Source organism: Choloepus didactylus, chromosome 2 (genome assembly GCF_015220235.1).
Source record: "Choloepus didactylus isolate mChoDid1 chromosome 2, mChoDid1.pri, whole genome shotgun sequence".
In the NCBI taxonomy this organism is placed as follows: Eukaryota; Metazoa; Chordata; class Mammalia; order Pilosa; family Megalonychidae; genus Choloepus; species Choloepus didactylus.
Window position 1 is genome coordinate 56896490 of NC_051308.1, and position 14429 is coordinate 56910918.

Sequence of the window (14429 nt, forward strand, 5' to 3'; positions counted from 1 at the left end):
TGGGAAAGGATGTAGAAAATTGGGGGAAAGTCTGGATCTTCTATTAGGAGCTATTAAGGTTCCAGCTTATTTGGACTGTAAGGCTTCACTTTGTGAGAACAACAGTTGATCAAAGAGATCAAGAATGGCATGGCAAGGGAGAAAGAAAGATCCTGCCTAAATTCTGATGGGTGTTTCTAAAGTGCTGCATTATCTCAGTGAAAACATAATAAAAATAATCTCTCTTTAAGGTCAATACTGCAATAAATGTGGCAGAATACAGAAACCTAGCTGGTAAGAGGTAACTAGTGCCCAAAGAGCAACCATTAGATACTAGTCGGAAGGCAAAGACTGAGCTATCTATAATTTACATGCAAATAACTAAGCCTTGTCATCTTAACTTTTTGAGATCAAGAGGTGAGGGAGAAATGGACAGTGGTTGCAGTTACATGTGCAGTAACCTCTCCAGATATAATAATACCTCGTACTCCACAGGCACTCATATTCTGGCAAACTTCTTCAGATACATGGGCTCTGTTTTAATCAGAGACAACTAATTTATGGAACACCTATTATGAGTTTGGGCGCTGTACATACATTATATTATTTAATCCAAATAGCCCTATGGGCTAGGTATTATCAACACTACTTTCAAAGAAGTAATAGGCTCAGGGAGGTTGAGCGAACTGTTCATTGTTTTTCAGCCAGTAATTGATAGAGCCAGTATTTGAATTCAATACCCATGAAACAGGAAACTGAATTCTAGAACATGTGGAGCAGCTGCCTTAGGCTGCAGTGAAAACAGGATAGGGACAATGTACAGATATCTATGTCAAAATGTCTCCTTTTTTTTTTTTAAATCCTAAAGCGTCTGGATTACAATTTACTAACTTCTGACATAGCGTGGCCTAGGGGTCAAACCTCTTCTTAGAATTGGCAAGAAATGTGATGTGTCCTCTGATGAAGGCTCAGGAAAAGGGTATCTCAAGAGGCTGAAGGCTCTAAAGGACAGGATCTTTGCTCTGTCTCATGCTACTCAATCCCAGACTGCCTGACCCATAGGGCCAAGCGAGAACCTGTAACAGAGATGCTGAAACCAGATGGAGTGGCAAAGCAAGGTTTCTTTTGGAAAGGCAAAATTTCATATTACCATGGTTCACTGGGCAATTGGGCTAAGCCAGGTAAGCATGAAGCTGGATTTTTCACTCTCTTTTAACAATAAATTAAGAACTACCTGAAAACTGTACCAGGCAGGGTTGAAAAGGTCATCAATAATTCTGTGACAGAGAACAGAGTGAGTGATCCAAAGACATTGTAGGTATAACTATATACTGTATGATTTACCATTCTAACGGTATGCAATAATGAAGTGCTAAATTGGTTAGACAGACTTAGAACACGTTTTTGTGCCTCCTTCCTCTCCTTCTCCAATTACATTGTAAGATCATTGTGGAGAGGAATTGTATCATATTCTTTTATAATTAAAGACTGACACAGAATAAAGGATTAGATTATTTACTGATAAAAGCATCTCTACCATAACCCTGTGCAAAATAGAGATAAACATCCTCCTGTCTTTCTATTGTTACAGAAGAAGGGGGGAAATGATCTTCAGAGAATACCAGAATCCCTAAACATCATCTCTGAAAAAGAAATGGCTTTCCATGGCCTCACCTTCTTTCAGTGCTTCAGATGCCATACTTTTTCCACTAGACACAAATGTACCAGTAGGGTCTCCAGAAATGTATGTCCTCTAGCAGCTGAGTAAACATTTTGAAGCACTAGTTATGTTCCTCCAACCCCCCACCCCTGATATGGCCTTTACCTTCCACAGGGGAGGTTCTCAGTCTACTGCAGAGATTCTGTACACTTCCATAGTGGTCACTGATCTGGTTTAATGCATCAGTTGAACGCAGCTCCATGAGCTTCCTCAGGTCCATTACTGTGCAGCCAAAGTCCCCTTCACGGCTCTCGACCATGGAGTTAGTTGACAAAGTATGCTCTGCTGGGTTCGTCATTTTTTCCTGCTGTTACCAAGCCCCTCAACTAGAGAAGATCTGGAGTTTCCCTTCAACTGATCAAGGTCTTTTGCTTCTCTGTCCCACTTCTTTCTACTTCTTGCTTCTCTGGGAGGCCCAGTAAGGAAACAGATCAACTATATCTTGTGCAATAACCTTCAGAGTAGCAGCCGCAAGCTCAGATCTTCTTGCGTATGGAGCCTGGAAGCGGGAGGAGGAAGAAGATGGGGGAAGAGAGTGGAAGCTGGACCACGTGTCACGATGATTGGCGTCCCCAGGTGGTGATGGAAGTGGTTATCCAGGGTAGGTAGGTTCCTAGCTCAGACCAACTTGTGCAGATTGAAGTATAAACAGGATGTGCATGTTACCATGGAGGCAATCTTAGCAACAACCAGCAACTGCGGTGGTAGAGAGGCGGCAGGAGGAGGGGGAGGAAGAGGAGGGCTCCCTGGATACCGATGACAACTGGATCTCTGGCATGAAGATTAAAAGATAGACAAAAAGAAATAATTAGAGCAGCCATGGGTACTCAGCATCTGTAAGGGCAGGAGGCACCCATCCTAGCACAAGGGTTTGGCTGACAGTTGATACCTAAGCTGAACCGGTAGCTGGGGCCTGAGCTCAGAGAACAGACTCAGGAGAGGCCCTTTCCTCCTGCAGAGGCTCAGCAGCCCATAAACTCCAATGTAGAGACGTGATCTCAGATACAACTCAGTCTTCATGTCTCACTGCTCCCAAATGAAGGAACATAAATCCCACAACTTAAGAAACTTGGAAATAAAAGGTTACAGCATCTAACAGCTCTAAAGCTCTCCCTATCTGCCTGTTGGAGGGACTGTTGAAAGTGATACCAGATCCTATAGTCTGACCTTACCTCAAAGAAGAGAGAAGTGGTCAGAAAAGGAGTCCAGACCCGAGTGATCCTGGAGGCTGGTCTGTGAGTTTGCCATTGTTCCCCACCCCAACACCCTCCCCTACTCCTAACCCACACAACAAGGAGAGCAACCTGATGGCAGATGCTAAAATCTTCCAAAGTCCCAGAATACTCTGCCTCCAGCCTCATGGTAACTCCACAGCCTGCTGCTGGTGCAACCGGTCAGGGGCCAAGTTTAGGTCTTAGAGCAAAGCCCCACCCTCTCCAAAAGACTTTTGGGGGAAAGAGGGTAAGTAATATGCTCTGGCAGTTGGAGATACGGGGTGGAACCTTTTTTATAAAGGGGACAGAGCACCTCTGAGGAGGAAAGATAGGAGTTTGAAACCTATAAGTGTTCAAGTTACTCTGGGGTGGTAGGGATAAGACAGTTATCAATTCAAATAGAGCAGAGGGCCACGGAAAGGTCAGCAGGGGCACAAGTGAGTATGGGTGTGAGTGAGCACCAGAGGGCTCTCAAATATGCTCCAATAAATGCATCTGAGAGGTAAACATTTCTCCCTCAGAAAGGCATGGGTTACTTCTCACAACATGCTGATTAAGGCGGAGGTGGTGGCGGTGGGGATGTAGAAGGCTGGAGGTGAGAAGACTTATCTTGAGCCCTGTTCTCAGCTTCAGAGCTGGGCTACTGTACAGGAGCCGCTACCATAGATCAGCCATTTAAATGTGAAGGGGCTCTCCCGGAACACAGCACTAGAACATGGGGAGCCTAGACCCGATTAAAGAGTCCCTACTGACTTGAGTGCAGGAATCACAGGGTGGCAAGGGGGCCTGGTCAACCTCTCTCTAGTAAATAGACAGCACACATGCTTCTAAAAGGAGAACAATGAAGCACAAGAACCACCAGATGAGGACTTAGACTCTTTTTTATCACTTTTCCAAAAATCACTTGAGGCCAAAGTCCCTGCTGACTCCAATCAACCCCATTCCCTGCACTGGGGTGGAGGTTACACCCTCCCACTTCTAAAGAACTCTCTTGTTTCCTTTTACCCTAGATTTTTAAGTGATTCTGACTTCCAGAGGATGAAGCAAATGGTTTTTTGTTTGTTTGTTGTTGTTTTACATTATTCTTCCTTTGTTTTAGATGTCATTAGAGAATCCTGGGAAACAAGGAGGTGTGAAGAGAACCTGAGACTGTGTGTCAAACTTCCTTCCTTCAGTCAAGCATGGGAAGAGGCAGTACCACAGGACTCTGTCCAGTTCAGTTCCTCCTCCCACCTGGAGGAATGGGCGGGGCTTTACCAGCAACAAGCCCATGTTGAGTCTTAAGTAGAACTCCTTAACCTTTCGAGAGGATGTGAGGAATGGTGCAGAGAGACTGCTAAACTAGGAATCAGAAGAGTTTCCTTTTTCTGTCTTCACCCACTATAATGTTCACTGCACGGAGCCGGTGGTTTTTTGTTTTTGTTTTTAAAATCTGGTTTGCTCACTGCTTTATCTCAGTGCCTAAAGAAGGATCTGCACACAGTGGGCACTCAAGTGATATTTTTTGTTGAATGACCAGTGGCAGATTCAGATCCTGATATGCTGTATTCCTAGACACCCTTTGGGCAAGTCACTTAGCCCTCTTAGGGCTCAGTTCCTCTCATCTCGTATTGGGAGAAGACTCAGTCCTACCTTTTCATACTATCCTAATAAAGTGGTAAAGGAATGGGACTGTAGATGGAAGTGGTATTTGGAAATCTTAGAGGAAAGGTGCCCAGTGTCCAATATGGGACACTCAAAGTGAGGAGAGAAAGCTTAATTTGAGCTTAATGAATTTTTGTTATCTAGCCCTTTAAGGGAAGGGTGATCTGCTCCATGTGCCCCTCTCTCTCCCAGAGGAAACCTCCTGTCCCTCCAAAATAATGGAAAATACCAAGGCAGCCTCATTAGCATTAACCACAAGGATGTGTGGTCTTGGGTCTAGAAAATAGCTTCCCTAGGGAATGGGGATGGTCTGTGCTGGATTTCCTTACTTTGAATCTCTCTTCAGAGCACCAAAGAGGAGAGGCTCTTCCATCACCTAGGCATCAGATGAGAACAGGTCTTCTAAGCTTAGAACACAAGTAAAACATTATGTTATGTGAAAAGAAATTAATTGCAAAAGACCACACATTATAGGATTCCATCTTTATGAAATGTCCTTAATAGTATACAGACGGAAAGTACATTAGTGGTTGCTTAGGTCTGGGGGGTGGGAGTTAGAGGGTTTGGGGTAGGGGGTGATAGCTAAGGGTATGAGGATTCTTTTTAAGGTGATGAAAATGTTTTAGATTTGGCTGTGTGCACCTATCTGTGAATATACTAAAATCCAATGATTGTACACTTTCAATGGGTGAATTGTATGGTATGTGAATTATGCCTCAACAAACCTGTTAAATTATACTAGAATACCTGGGGCATGTGGAAAAAGAATGAAAACATTTGTCTGCTTCAGGTCGATCAAGAGACACATACATTGCAGGTGAAGCATTAAGCTGCTGGCACAAAGTCCAAGGGGCAGTGCTCAGGTGGGGCCCAGGTTTAAGGTGGAATCTCTATAAAAGTTCTTCTGTAATTAGATGGAGTATTAGGTTCCCAAACTTCTCTCTTAGTTCTGACTCTCTGGAATGAGCTCTCCGCAAATGCTGAGCTCGCTTGGTCCCTAACCTTATTAGGCAACTGCCAGAGAATAATCTGTAAATGCTCACACCACCTCAGCCTCAGACGCAAGGCTCAGACTCAGACGCCTGGGAGGTCCCACCTCTCGTTAGGTCATGATTAATCATTCTGCTTGGGGCATTCTGGGTAAGTGATCCTCTCACTCCCCATTTCTAGCATTTTGTCAGCCTACGGGATGATAGCATGGAAGGGCAAACTCTCTCCTCCCTTCCTCCTGGGACAAGAAATGATACTACTTTACATGAGCATTAAATAATTTTAATTTTTTCCCTGAAATCTTGTTAAACATTTGTAGATGACATGGGGAAGCATTTTCATATCAATTCTATGTAAGATAGCTATGACGCTCATCTTACAAGGAGAGAAGAAGTGATACAGTCTTTGGCAAGTCAGTGAACTTGACTCCCTGGTGCTTCGGTTACACCCTACTCCTTTCCTGCAGTCTGGACCTCCTCATTTCCTTATAAACATCTAAGAGGGCCTTTAAAACATAGGCATCTGTAGGGTACAGAGGAATATCTCCATTTAGAAGATTTTTTTATTCTTTCCCTTACCTTTTCTCTTCCAGAATTAACTTCAATATATCACAGGCAATGACGATGAAACAGTCTCCCTGTCCCTGTACACACTGTGGTCTCAGACCTGAGAATCAAACCACCCCACACCTCCTGATAATCTAATCTGTAGCCAAGCCCACTAGCAAGTTCCAGAATGAGGAGCCGTCAGAGACAAGGACCTCATGCCTTAAGCCACCAAACCATAGCAATAGCCAGAGTCTCTGTTTCCTCTATTTTTGTCCAAGGAATTCTTTACTCTTTGAAGCTCTCCTTGGGGTACTAAAGAAGAGATGCATCCCCAAATGACAAGGAAAAGGGGTAATTCCCTGTGTAGGGTACAGATTAGGGTACCTCTGAGTATACCAAAGGAACTCAACCCCTGAATCTCTCCTGCCAAAAGCCTGCTCTTGAATCTGCTGCAATGCATGGGAAATGAAGTGTGAGTGAAAATAGGAGATAGGAAACAGGAGGGGCCAAGGGGCTAGGGCTTTAGGCTGGTGTAGTGCTGCAGACAAACCTGCTCGGAATAATGAACGGCCATGTTCAACTCCAGCCTCCCGGCCACAGGCAGAGGGCTTTCAGTAGGGTGGACTCTCGTGCCCTGCCTTGTCCTGTCCCCTAACTGGGCTGGGCACTTCTGTTTAGGAGCACATTGGTAGCTCTCAGAAATGCATTTGTCTGGAGTGCCAGCATCACTGCCAGGCAGCAAGAAGGAAAGACCCTGGAGGTGGGAAGCAGGCTGGTCCCACCTTAGGATGTGCCAAACTGAAATAGGAAATCTAATCCATTGCCCTTCACAAAATCTGTTCTCCTCTCTGACTCAGATGCTCCTTCATTCCAAGTGAGACTCTACTTTTCCCTATTTTCAGAAGCAGACTGGGGGCAGAGGGAGGAAGGGAATCAGTATTTATTGAGTATCTACAATGTGCCAGATGCCATATTAGCCATTTTATGTGAAAATTATACACACACATGTGATATGTCTGTGTGTATACATATGTATGCATACATGGATAGGTGTGTGAATATATGTATATGGTGCCTAGCAGAGTGGCCAACACATTAGTAATGGTTGGTCCATACATATAAGGTCTTATCATTAGTATATATGTTGTCTTACTGAATCCTCACCAACAACCCTATAAGCAGGATATCCCCATTTTAGCACTAGGGAAATAGATTCCAAGAGCCAGGACTTGTGCCCAAGTCTGAATCCAGAGCTGCCCTGCCTCAACTACCAGGTCTATCCTATAAGAAATGAGAAACAAAGCTAGGGATTTACTTCCTAAAGCTCAATGAAAAAGCTCATGTAAACCTGCCTGTCCTTTGCTCATAACCCCTAAAGGCTCTGGAACACATCAGGGAAACACCTCTCTGTCTCTTTTGTACCTTTGGGGACATGCAGGTGTAGACCCACAGCTTAGCCCCACCACACATGCCCCACCATCACCACCACCACCACCACACATGCTTAAAGGCACAATGCACTTGGTTCTAGATTGGCATGATTCCAAGCATATCCAGGAGGTTCCAGGAGTGGGGGGTGAGGGTTTCCTCTACTCTATCCTCTCACACCAATGGCCTTGCAATCCATGGTGATTTGGAAGAGGCATGGAGATATTCTGATATACAGTCTCTCTCTTCTTTCTCCAGCAGGGCTATTTCTGGTACCACCATCTAGAGTTTCTTAAGCCTTACTCCTCTCAGGCACTCCCATGCTTCCAAAAGGCCATGCCCTGTCAAGAAAGCTAGCAAGAAGCTGACATGGCAGGCTGCCTAGCTTGAAACATCCCAGCTCACCCTTCTCTGACGGTATGAAGCCTACAGAGAGGCTGCTGTGCTCCCCTCCTCATTGTAGGCCCCTTATTTCCACGACCTAGATTCTAGCTTACCCTCGCCAGTTCCTGTCATGTCACCCTAGCAGCCAACCTTACTGTGGTCCCAGGTTCCACTTTCCCTGGTCTAATTGCTCCTCTAATGGCTGCAGGTTTGCAGAAGCAGGCCTGAGCACACACCTTTCTTCAGTCTGTTGAGGCCCTTTGGAATCATGTGGAAAGAAGGTCAAAGGCAGAGTGCATTGGCTACAGTTCAGGTGGGAGGTGACACTACCTGTCATTGTGGCCTTGCATTCATGACCATGCCAGGAAGCCAAGTGAGAGCTGGGGCACCAAAACCAGAACCCTGCACTAACTGCAGGATGGCAGTCTGCAGCCTGTTGTCCTGATCCTGGAACCTGATACTAATTCTCAGCCAGCCCCTAGAACTTGAGTTCTGATGGGCACTCCATTCCCAAAGACACTGCTTCCTGGCTCAGAGACAGCATACATGAAGCTCCCTCACTTTCCTCCCCCTTCTCAAGTCTCTTACCCTGAGACATCTTCTTCAATTCAACAGCAGAAATATAGTGCTGGAATTGAAGCATCTATCTGGAGAAAATGTGTCATCCTTAACCCCTGGTTCACAAGGATCCAGAACTCTTCCCTCCTCCTTAGAGCCTCTCTCCTCTGAAAAGCCCTCTGGTAGTTCTTGGTCAAATTAAGTATTTGCATATCCTGTGACCCAGTCTTCTACTCCTGAGTGCATCTCCCAGTGAAATTCTCACACAGGTTCAGAGGGAGACATGTACAAGGACCTTGACTGAAGCATTACTGGGAACTAGGACAGGGAGCTGGAGGCAACCTAGGATCCCTTCTCCCAGTGATGGACAGGTAAGATATGCCAGCTAGAATCCATGCAATATGAGGCAGCAGTTGGAAACAGAGATTACAGGTGTACAAGAAAATATTGGTGATCTTAAAAACAGTGCCTAGTTGGGGGAGAAAATGATTTGCCTCCAAAGCAATAATATACATTTTAAGGGACACGTTTAAACAAAACGATAAGTATTAACACATTAAAATGTTGCCAATGGGCAGGGAAGGGAATAGAAATGGGATACGGGGAAGGAGTGAACAAAGAAGTGCCTTACATTGACCAAAGAGAAAAAGGGACCAAGAAGCCACATTATGACTAACTCAGCCTCTGCACCTGAGGTCCAACAAAGCAAAAATAAAGCACATCGTGATGCTGAAGCCATTCAGTCCTGGAGTGGCTGTATTATACAGGATATGATACGACAATGATGGCAAAACTTATCAGTTCTGCCCAGACGTTGTCAGGGGACAGAGAGAAGGTAGGGCCCATAGATAGCACATGTTTTCTCCAAACAGTGATCCCAAGAATCGTCCCAAAGTTGACAGCCTGCTCCTGATCATCTGGCCTTTTGAAATCCAGCCAGTGTCAGGGATCTTTGGAACCCCAAATGAAGACAGGAAGCTCCTTGGCATGGGCTGGGAGACCAAGCACAGGAGAGAAAGCAGGCATGTGCCTGAGAGGGGCCATGTCTTTCTCCTGGCTCCTTCATAAAACAGCATCCCCCCTACGTGGGATCAGACACCCAGGGAAGTGAATCTCCCTGGCAACGTGGAATATGACTCCCAGGGAGGAATGTAGACCTGGCACCGTGGGACGGAGAACATCTTCTTGACCAAAAGGGGGATGTGAAAGGAAATGAAATAAGCTTCAGTGGCAGAGAGATTCCAAAACGAGCCGAGAGGTCACTCTGGTGGGCACTCTTATGCACACTTTAGACAACCCTTTTTAGGTTCTAAAGAATTGGGGTAGCTGGTGGTGGATACCTGAAACTATCAAACTACAACCCAGAACCCATGAATCTCGAAGACAGTTGTATAAAAATGTAGCTTATGAGGGGTGACAATGGGATTGGGAAAGCCATAAGGACCAAACACCACTTTGTCTAGTTTATGGATGGATGTGTAGAAAAGTAGGGGAAGGAAACAAACAGACAAAGGTACCCAGTGTTCTTTTTTACTTCAATTGCTCTTTTTCACTCTAATTATTATTCTTGTTATTTTTGTGTGTGTGCTAATGAAGGTGTCAGGGATTGATTTAGGTGATGAATGTACAACTATGTAATGGTACTGTAAACAATCGAAAGTACAATTTGTTTTGTATGACTGCGTGGTATGTGAATATATCTCAATAAAATTATTATTAAAAAAAAAAAAAAAAAAAAAAAAAACAGCATCGATGTTATCAAGAAGTAAAAGGTCAGTCCCTCAGGTGCTGAGCCATGGGGAAGGAACCCTCTTCCAAATAATCTGAGTCATACTGGCTCGGATCACGTGACTCTGTGGCCTCCTGGGACCTGAGGGCGGGTGAAGGGGGGAAAGGGGATCACAGCAAGCTAGAGCTCGAAACATTTAGTGGATGAAACAGGATTGCTATTTCCTTCATTTGATTAGTGTGCGAGGACCAATTTCAGGGAGTGGCAGTGTCATTTAAGAAGGTCTGTTGTTCAATGGAGCAGTGCTGGCAGCCTCCCCCCATCCCTCCCACTCGATCGTGGGAAATACTCAGGATTGGGTTAGCAGGGGTAGCTGCTTCTCTAAGTAAGGTGCAGCTCCTTGGAACTGGGACACGAAGCTACTAGGCCAGCAGACAGGACAGAGTCCTTGGGCAGTAACATTCAAGCATTCAGTGTGCACACTCTCTTGTACAACACAGGTTGCCTTTCTTGGGGGTGCTGTGGTTTTTCCATGTTTTGGTTCCAAGGGAACAAAGCGGCTTTTTAGCAGCTGGATTGGATCCTGGGTTATTTTTAGACACAAATTTCAGCAGAATCATGCCATGCCGTGGAGAGACGAGGGTCAGTCTCCCTTGGCTACTGGAGTCAGGATATGGCTGTTCCCAGGCCTTGAATTCGGGGGAGCCCTTGGGGCTGCAGGGAAAGCTGCCTGGCCTGCAGACTGAGGAGGCCACATCTCAGCCACCAAAAGGAGATGCCACGAGCAGATGCTTGGTCCCCAGGAGCCCGGCAGGAGAGGAAGTAAAATAGCATTCCTGTGTGACCCAGACACTCATCATCATGTCACACACTGGAAAACACAACACCCCCATCACCTCTCTCTACTGCATGGCAGGCTCGTCCTTACAGAGCAGAGAGAGCAGCTCCCCACTTCGCTGATTCCAGCCCTCCTCTCAGCCCAGCTATTTTCTGGGAGTCACAGGCAAATGAGTGAGGGCTCCATGCTGAGAAGATGCTGTTTACTAAGAACGAGAGCGGGTGGCATTCCCTAAGTAACCTGCCATCTCATCGCACCTGTTTCACTCTTCCTCGTTCACACACTGCTCAACCCAGGGCCTGAGAAAGGGGATGAGTCACAGCCTTGTGCACTTGTGGGGTGCTTTAGAGCAGTAGTTCACCAGAATCCCACAGGGCTTATTAAAACTTAGTGCTGGGCGCCACTCCCCGAGTTCCTGATTTTGGAAGTCTGAGCTGGGGCCTGAGAATTTGCATTTCTAACAAGCTCCCTAACAAGACAAGGCTGACACTGCTGGTCTGGAGACTGCATTTTGAGGACCACCATAGAGAATACAAAGCATTTCTGTGAACAACCTCAACAGAATCTCCAATGATTTCAGGTTAAAGCACTCTGAGAGCTTTAAATTGGGCCCAAGTCCGACCATGGGCCTCAGAGCAAGGCCAAGAGGGGAAGGCACAGCCGTGTCTCGTCATATGACATCTGCTTTGTCCCTCCCTTTCCAGTATTCCTTCCAGAATGCTGGCCTCTGCTTCCATTCATCTCAGGGCAATCCCCTTTCCCAGAGTCCCCTGATCTTTCCAGAGAAAAGCCCCCCTCCTTGTAGTCCTTGAGAAAATAGACTTGAGAAGACTTCATACAACAGGCTGCAACAGAAGCCCAGATTTATGCAGGAAATTAAATGAGCTACCTTGTGAGGTTTACAGGAGCACCCAGATGCCTTTCATGTTCAGGTGGAGCTAAGCACCCTCCTCACTCATGTTTTCTACCTCCCTAGGAGAAGAGAAATAGACGAGGGTATTATACTCAATTGAAAGACCTCCATCACTCACACCGGGCTCCTAAGATATTACTGCCCCTATCACATCTGAGCCCAGGCTGCCTTTCCCTGCAGAAGGGTCGGCCCACCTCAGCAGCACCTCCCAGGGAGCAGCAGCCCCTCTGTTCCTGGGGCCATGGCGGCCAGTACCAGCGCGGCAGGTGGAGCAGCAGCCAGCTGCTGTTTTCCAGTCCGGTTGACAGGCTGTTATAAACACTCGTTGTAGGTTGCTATGGCAAAGTGAGTGTGCAGCTTGGCTACGGTGAAGCTATTTATGTGCCTGTAATGGCAGAGTGGTCTGTTTTTTATTATTTTACTTTTAAAGTTGTCCTTTCCCAGCCCCCTAAAACAGCTTTTAAAAAAATAAAAAGAAAGCCACCACAACTTTCTCCGGAACAAAAAGATAACCAGAAAATCAAGCTTATGGCTTGAGTCAGGGAGGGGAAAATTGAAGTGAGGAATATGGGTAAGTTCCTTTAAAGAAGGGAATGTGTAGGGCTTCCTGCCACACGTATACCTATTGCCTAGGAACATAAGCCCTGCCTCAGCAACTCAAGAAGCAAGTCCAAAACTCAGGATCAGCTCATCTCTGCCCCACTTATAATACTGAAAGGAGACAAAGCCACTTTGTCTTCTTCCTTCCTGCCAAAGCCAGGCTCCAGCCAGCAGCATTCCTCACATCCCCTCCTCCCCAACCCGTCAGCCCCCATGGTCAATCAGGGGTTCTAGGAAGAGAGCCTCTCATTCCCATCCCTCCGTGGTTGCATGCTACCCTGGCTAGAGCTTGGCCTCTCTCCTGGCTGAAGGTTTGCAGCAAACAGCCTCTTGAGGAGCCTCTGAAGGGATACATTCTTCCTCCACTCTTACGGAGAGAACCTCCATCCAGCGCTCACTGCTTGGAACTCTGAGGTGAGGTGATACTCCTGCACAACAAGACTTGGCCCCCTCGTTGGCTCCAAGGGGCCAGCATTCAAAGTTCAGCTGCTGAAGGATGATCAAAAGTAAGGTTGAGTCCTTCTCAGGCACTAGGGATATGGGAAAGGTTACTAGCAGTGGAGGCGGGGAGTGGTCAGAGATCAGTCTCCAGCTCCTGGGTGGTGGTACAATGGCCCACTGCCTTCTCCACTCCCCCAACCAGAAATAAAGTAAAAATAAGAAAAAAGAAATGGGCTATGGGTCATAGGCATCTCAAGAGGGGCAAGAGAGTAGAAGTAACTACCCATAGGGTGATCACACACACACACACACACACACACACACACACACACACACACACAAACATTCACAACTAAGCTAAAAGAGTGTTCTGACTTTGATAAATATGCTGTAGGCTGTCAGTAACTGAATAACATTGAAGCAAGGAAAGTGAGTTACCTTCCAGAAATAGCTGGTAGGAACACAAAAGATGCTGAAGGATTTTATCATCCCTCTTTCCCCACTTATTCCAGCTACTTTGGGTTTGAGTTTGGTATACTCTTATTAGGAGAAAAAAACTCCACTGCCAATAGGCATATTCACCAGATAAAAATAAAATTAAGACAGTTGTTAAAAAGCGAAAAGCCCATAGATTGTTCTGTTTCCTTCCATCTCATATTATAACTGAATGTCTTCCAGGTGCAGCCACGGCTCAGAAAGGATCTGGATGGGAACAACCCCCAAAGGGAGCAGACAGGGCAGGAGAACCCTCAGAAGATGATGTTGATGATTCCATCAGGGAAGCCCTCCTCTGCTCCCTCAGGAAAGGTCAAAGTCCTAACTGACAGCCCTCGTGGCTGATAAAGTCTTGTTGGGTAGATCAGAACTTGGGACAGAAATCAGTCTTGGCAGTACCCCGAAGCCAAAACAGGCATCAAAGAGCCAAAAGAGCCTGTCAAACCAACCCTCATCAGCATCCCATTGTTCCTGCAGGGTAGGAAGGGAGAAGGGAGGAGGTAGGGCAAGGGTCCAGAAGGGTCATGGGATATTGTGCTGGGCAGCTGGCGGTGGGCAAATAGAAAGGCACCAAGTATGAGCCAGTATCACAGCCAACTGGCACTTCCTTCCTAGGTCTAAGGGTATTAATGCAAACTGAGCATTACTTGTGAATACATAAGAAGACAAAGACAACAACAGGCACATCTCAGAATCCCAAGGTGGAGTAAGTTTCTGAAAATCATAGGTTAGAAAGACCATCTATTCAAAAGGGCTCAGCTCCACGGTGATGGACACAGGACCCATTGTTGAAAGAGACAAAGGGCCATGAGGTGACTCAGCTCTGGCTGGTCATTGAGGATGGAAGTGTCTGAAGGGAAGGAAAGTGGAAGCATACTGCGTATTCTTCTTCCAAATGAGCAGAAAGGTGTTGCCTCTCTATCTCAACCTCAGCCTGGTCTGACGTGG

General features: G+C 46.2%; 1 protein-coding gene across 9 annotated transcripts in view; it reads right to left on the minus strand.

Moving 5' to 3' along the window:
- The window catches only part of ATP2B4 (ATPase plasma membrane Ca2+ transporting 4), a 92525-nt gene that overhangs the window by 48404 nt on the left and 29692 nt on the right, over positions 1-14429 (minus strand). For 4 of the 9 annotated variants that reach the window (XM_037824996.1, XM_037825004.1, XM_037825000.1 and 1 more), the window contains exon 2: positions 1805-2470. In XM_037824996.1, coding sequence (XP_037680924.1) covers positions 1805-1997 — 193 coding nt within the window. In that variant the 5' untranslated portion in view covers positions 1998-2470. Of the gene's footprint in view, positions 1-1804; positions 2471-2871; positions 2924-4886; positions 4965-11921; positions 12005-14429 lie in introns of those variants that run through there. The other 5 variants (XM_037824998.1, XM_037824999.1, XM_037824997.1 and 2 more) reach the window with 3 other exon arrangements.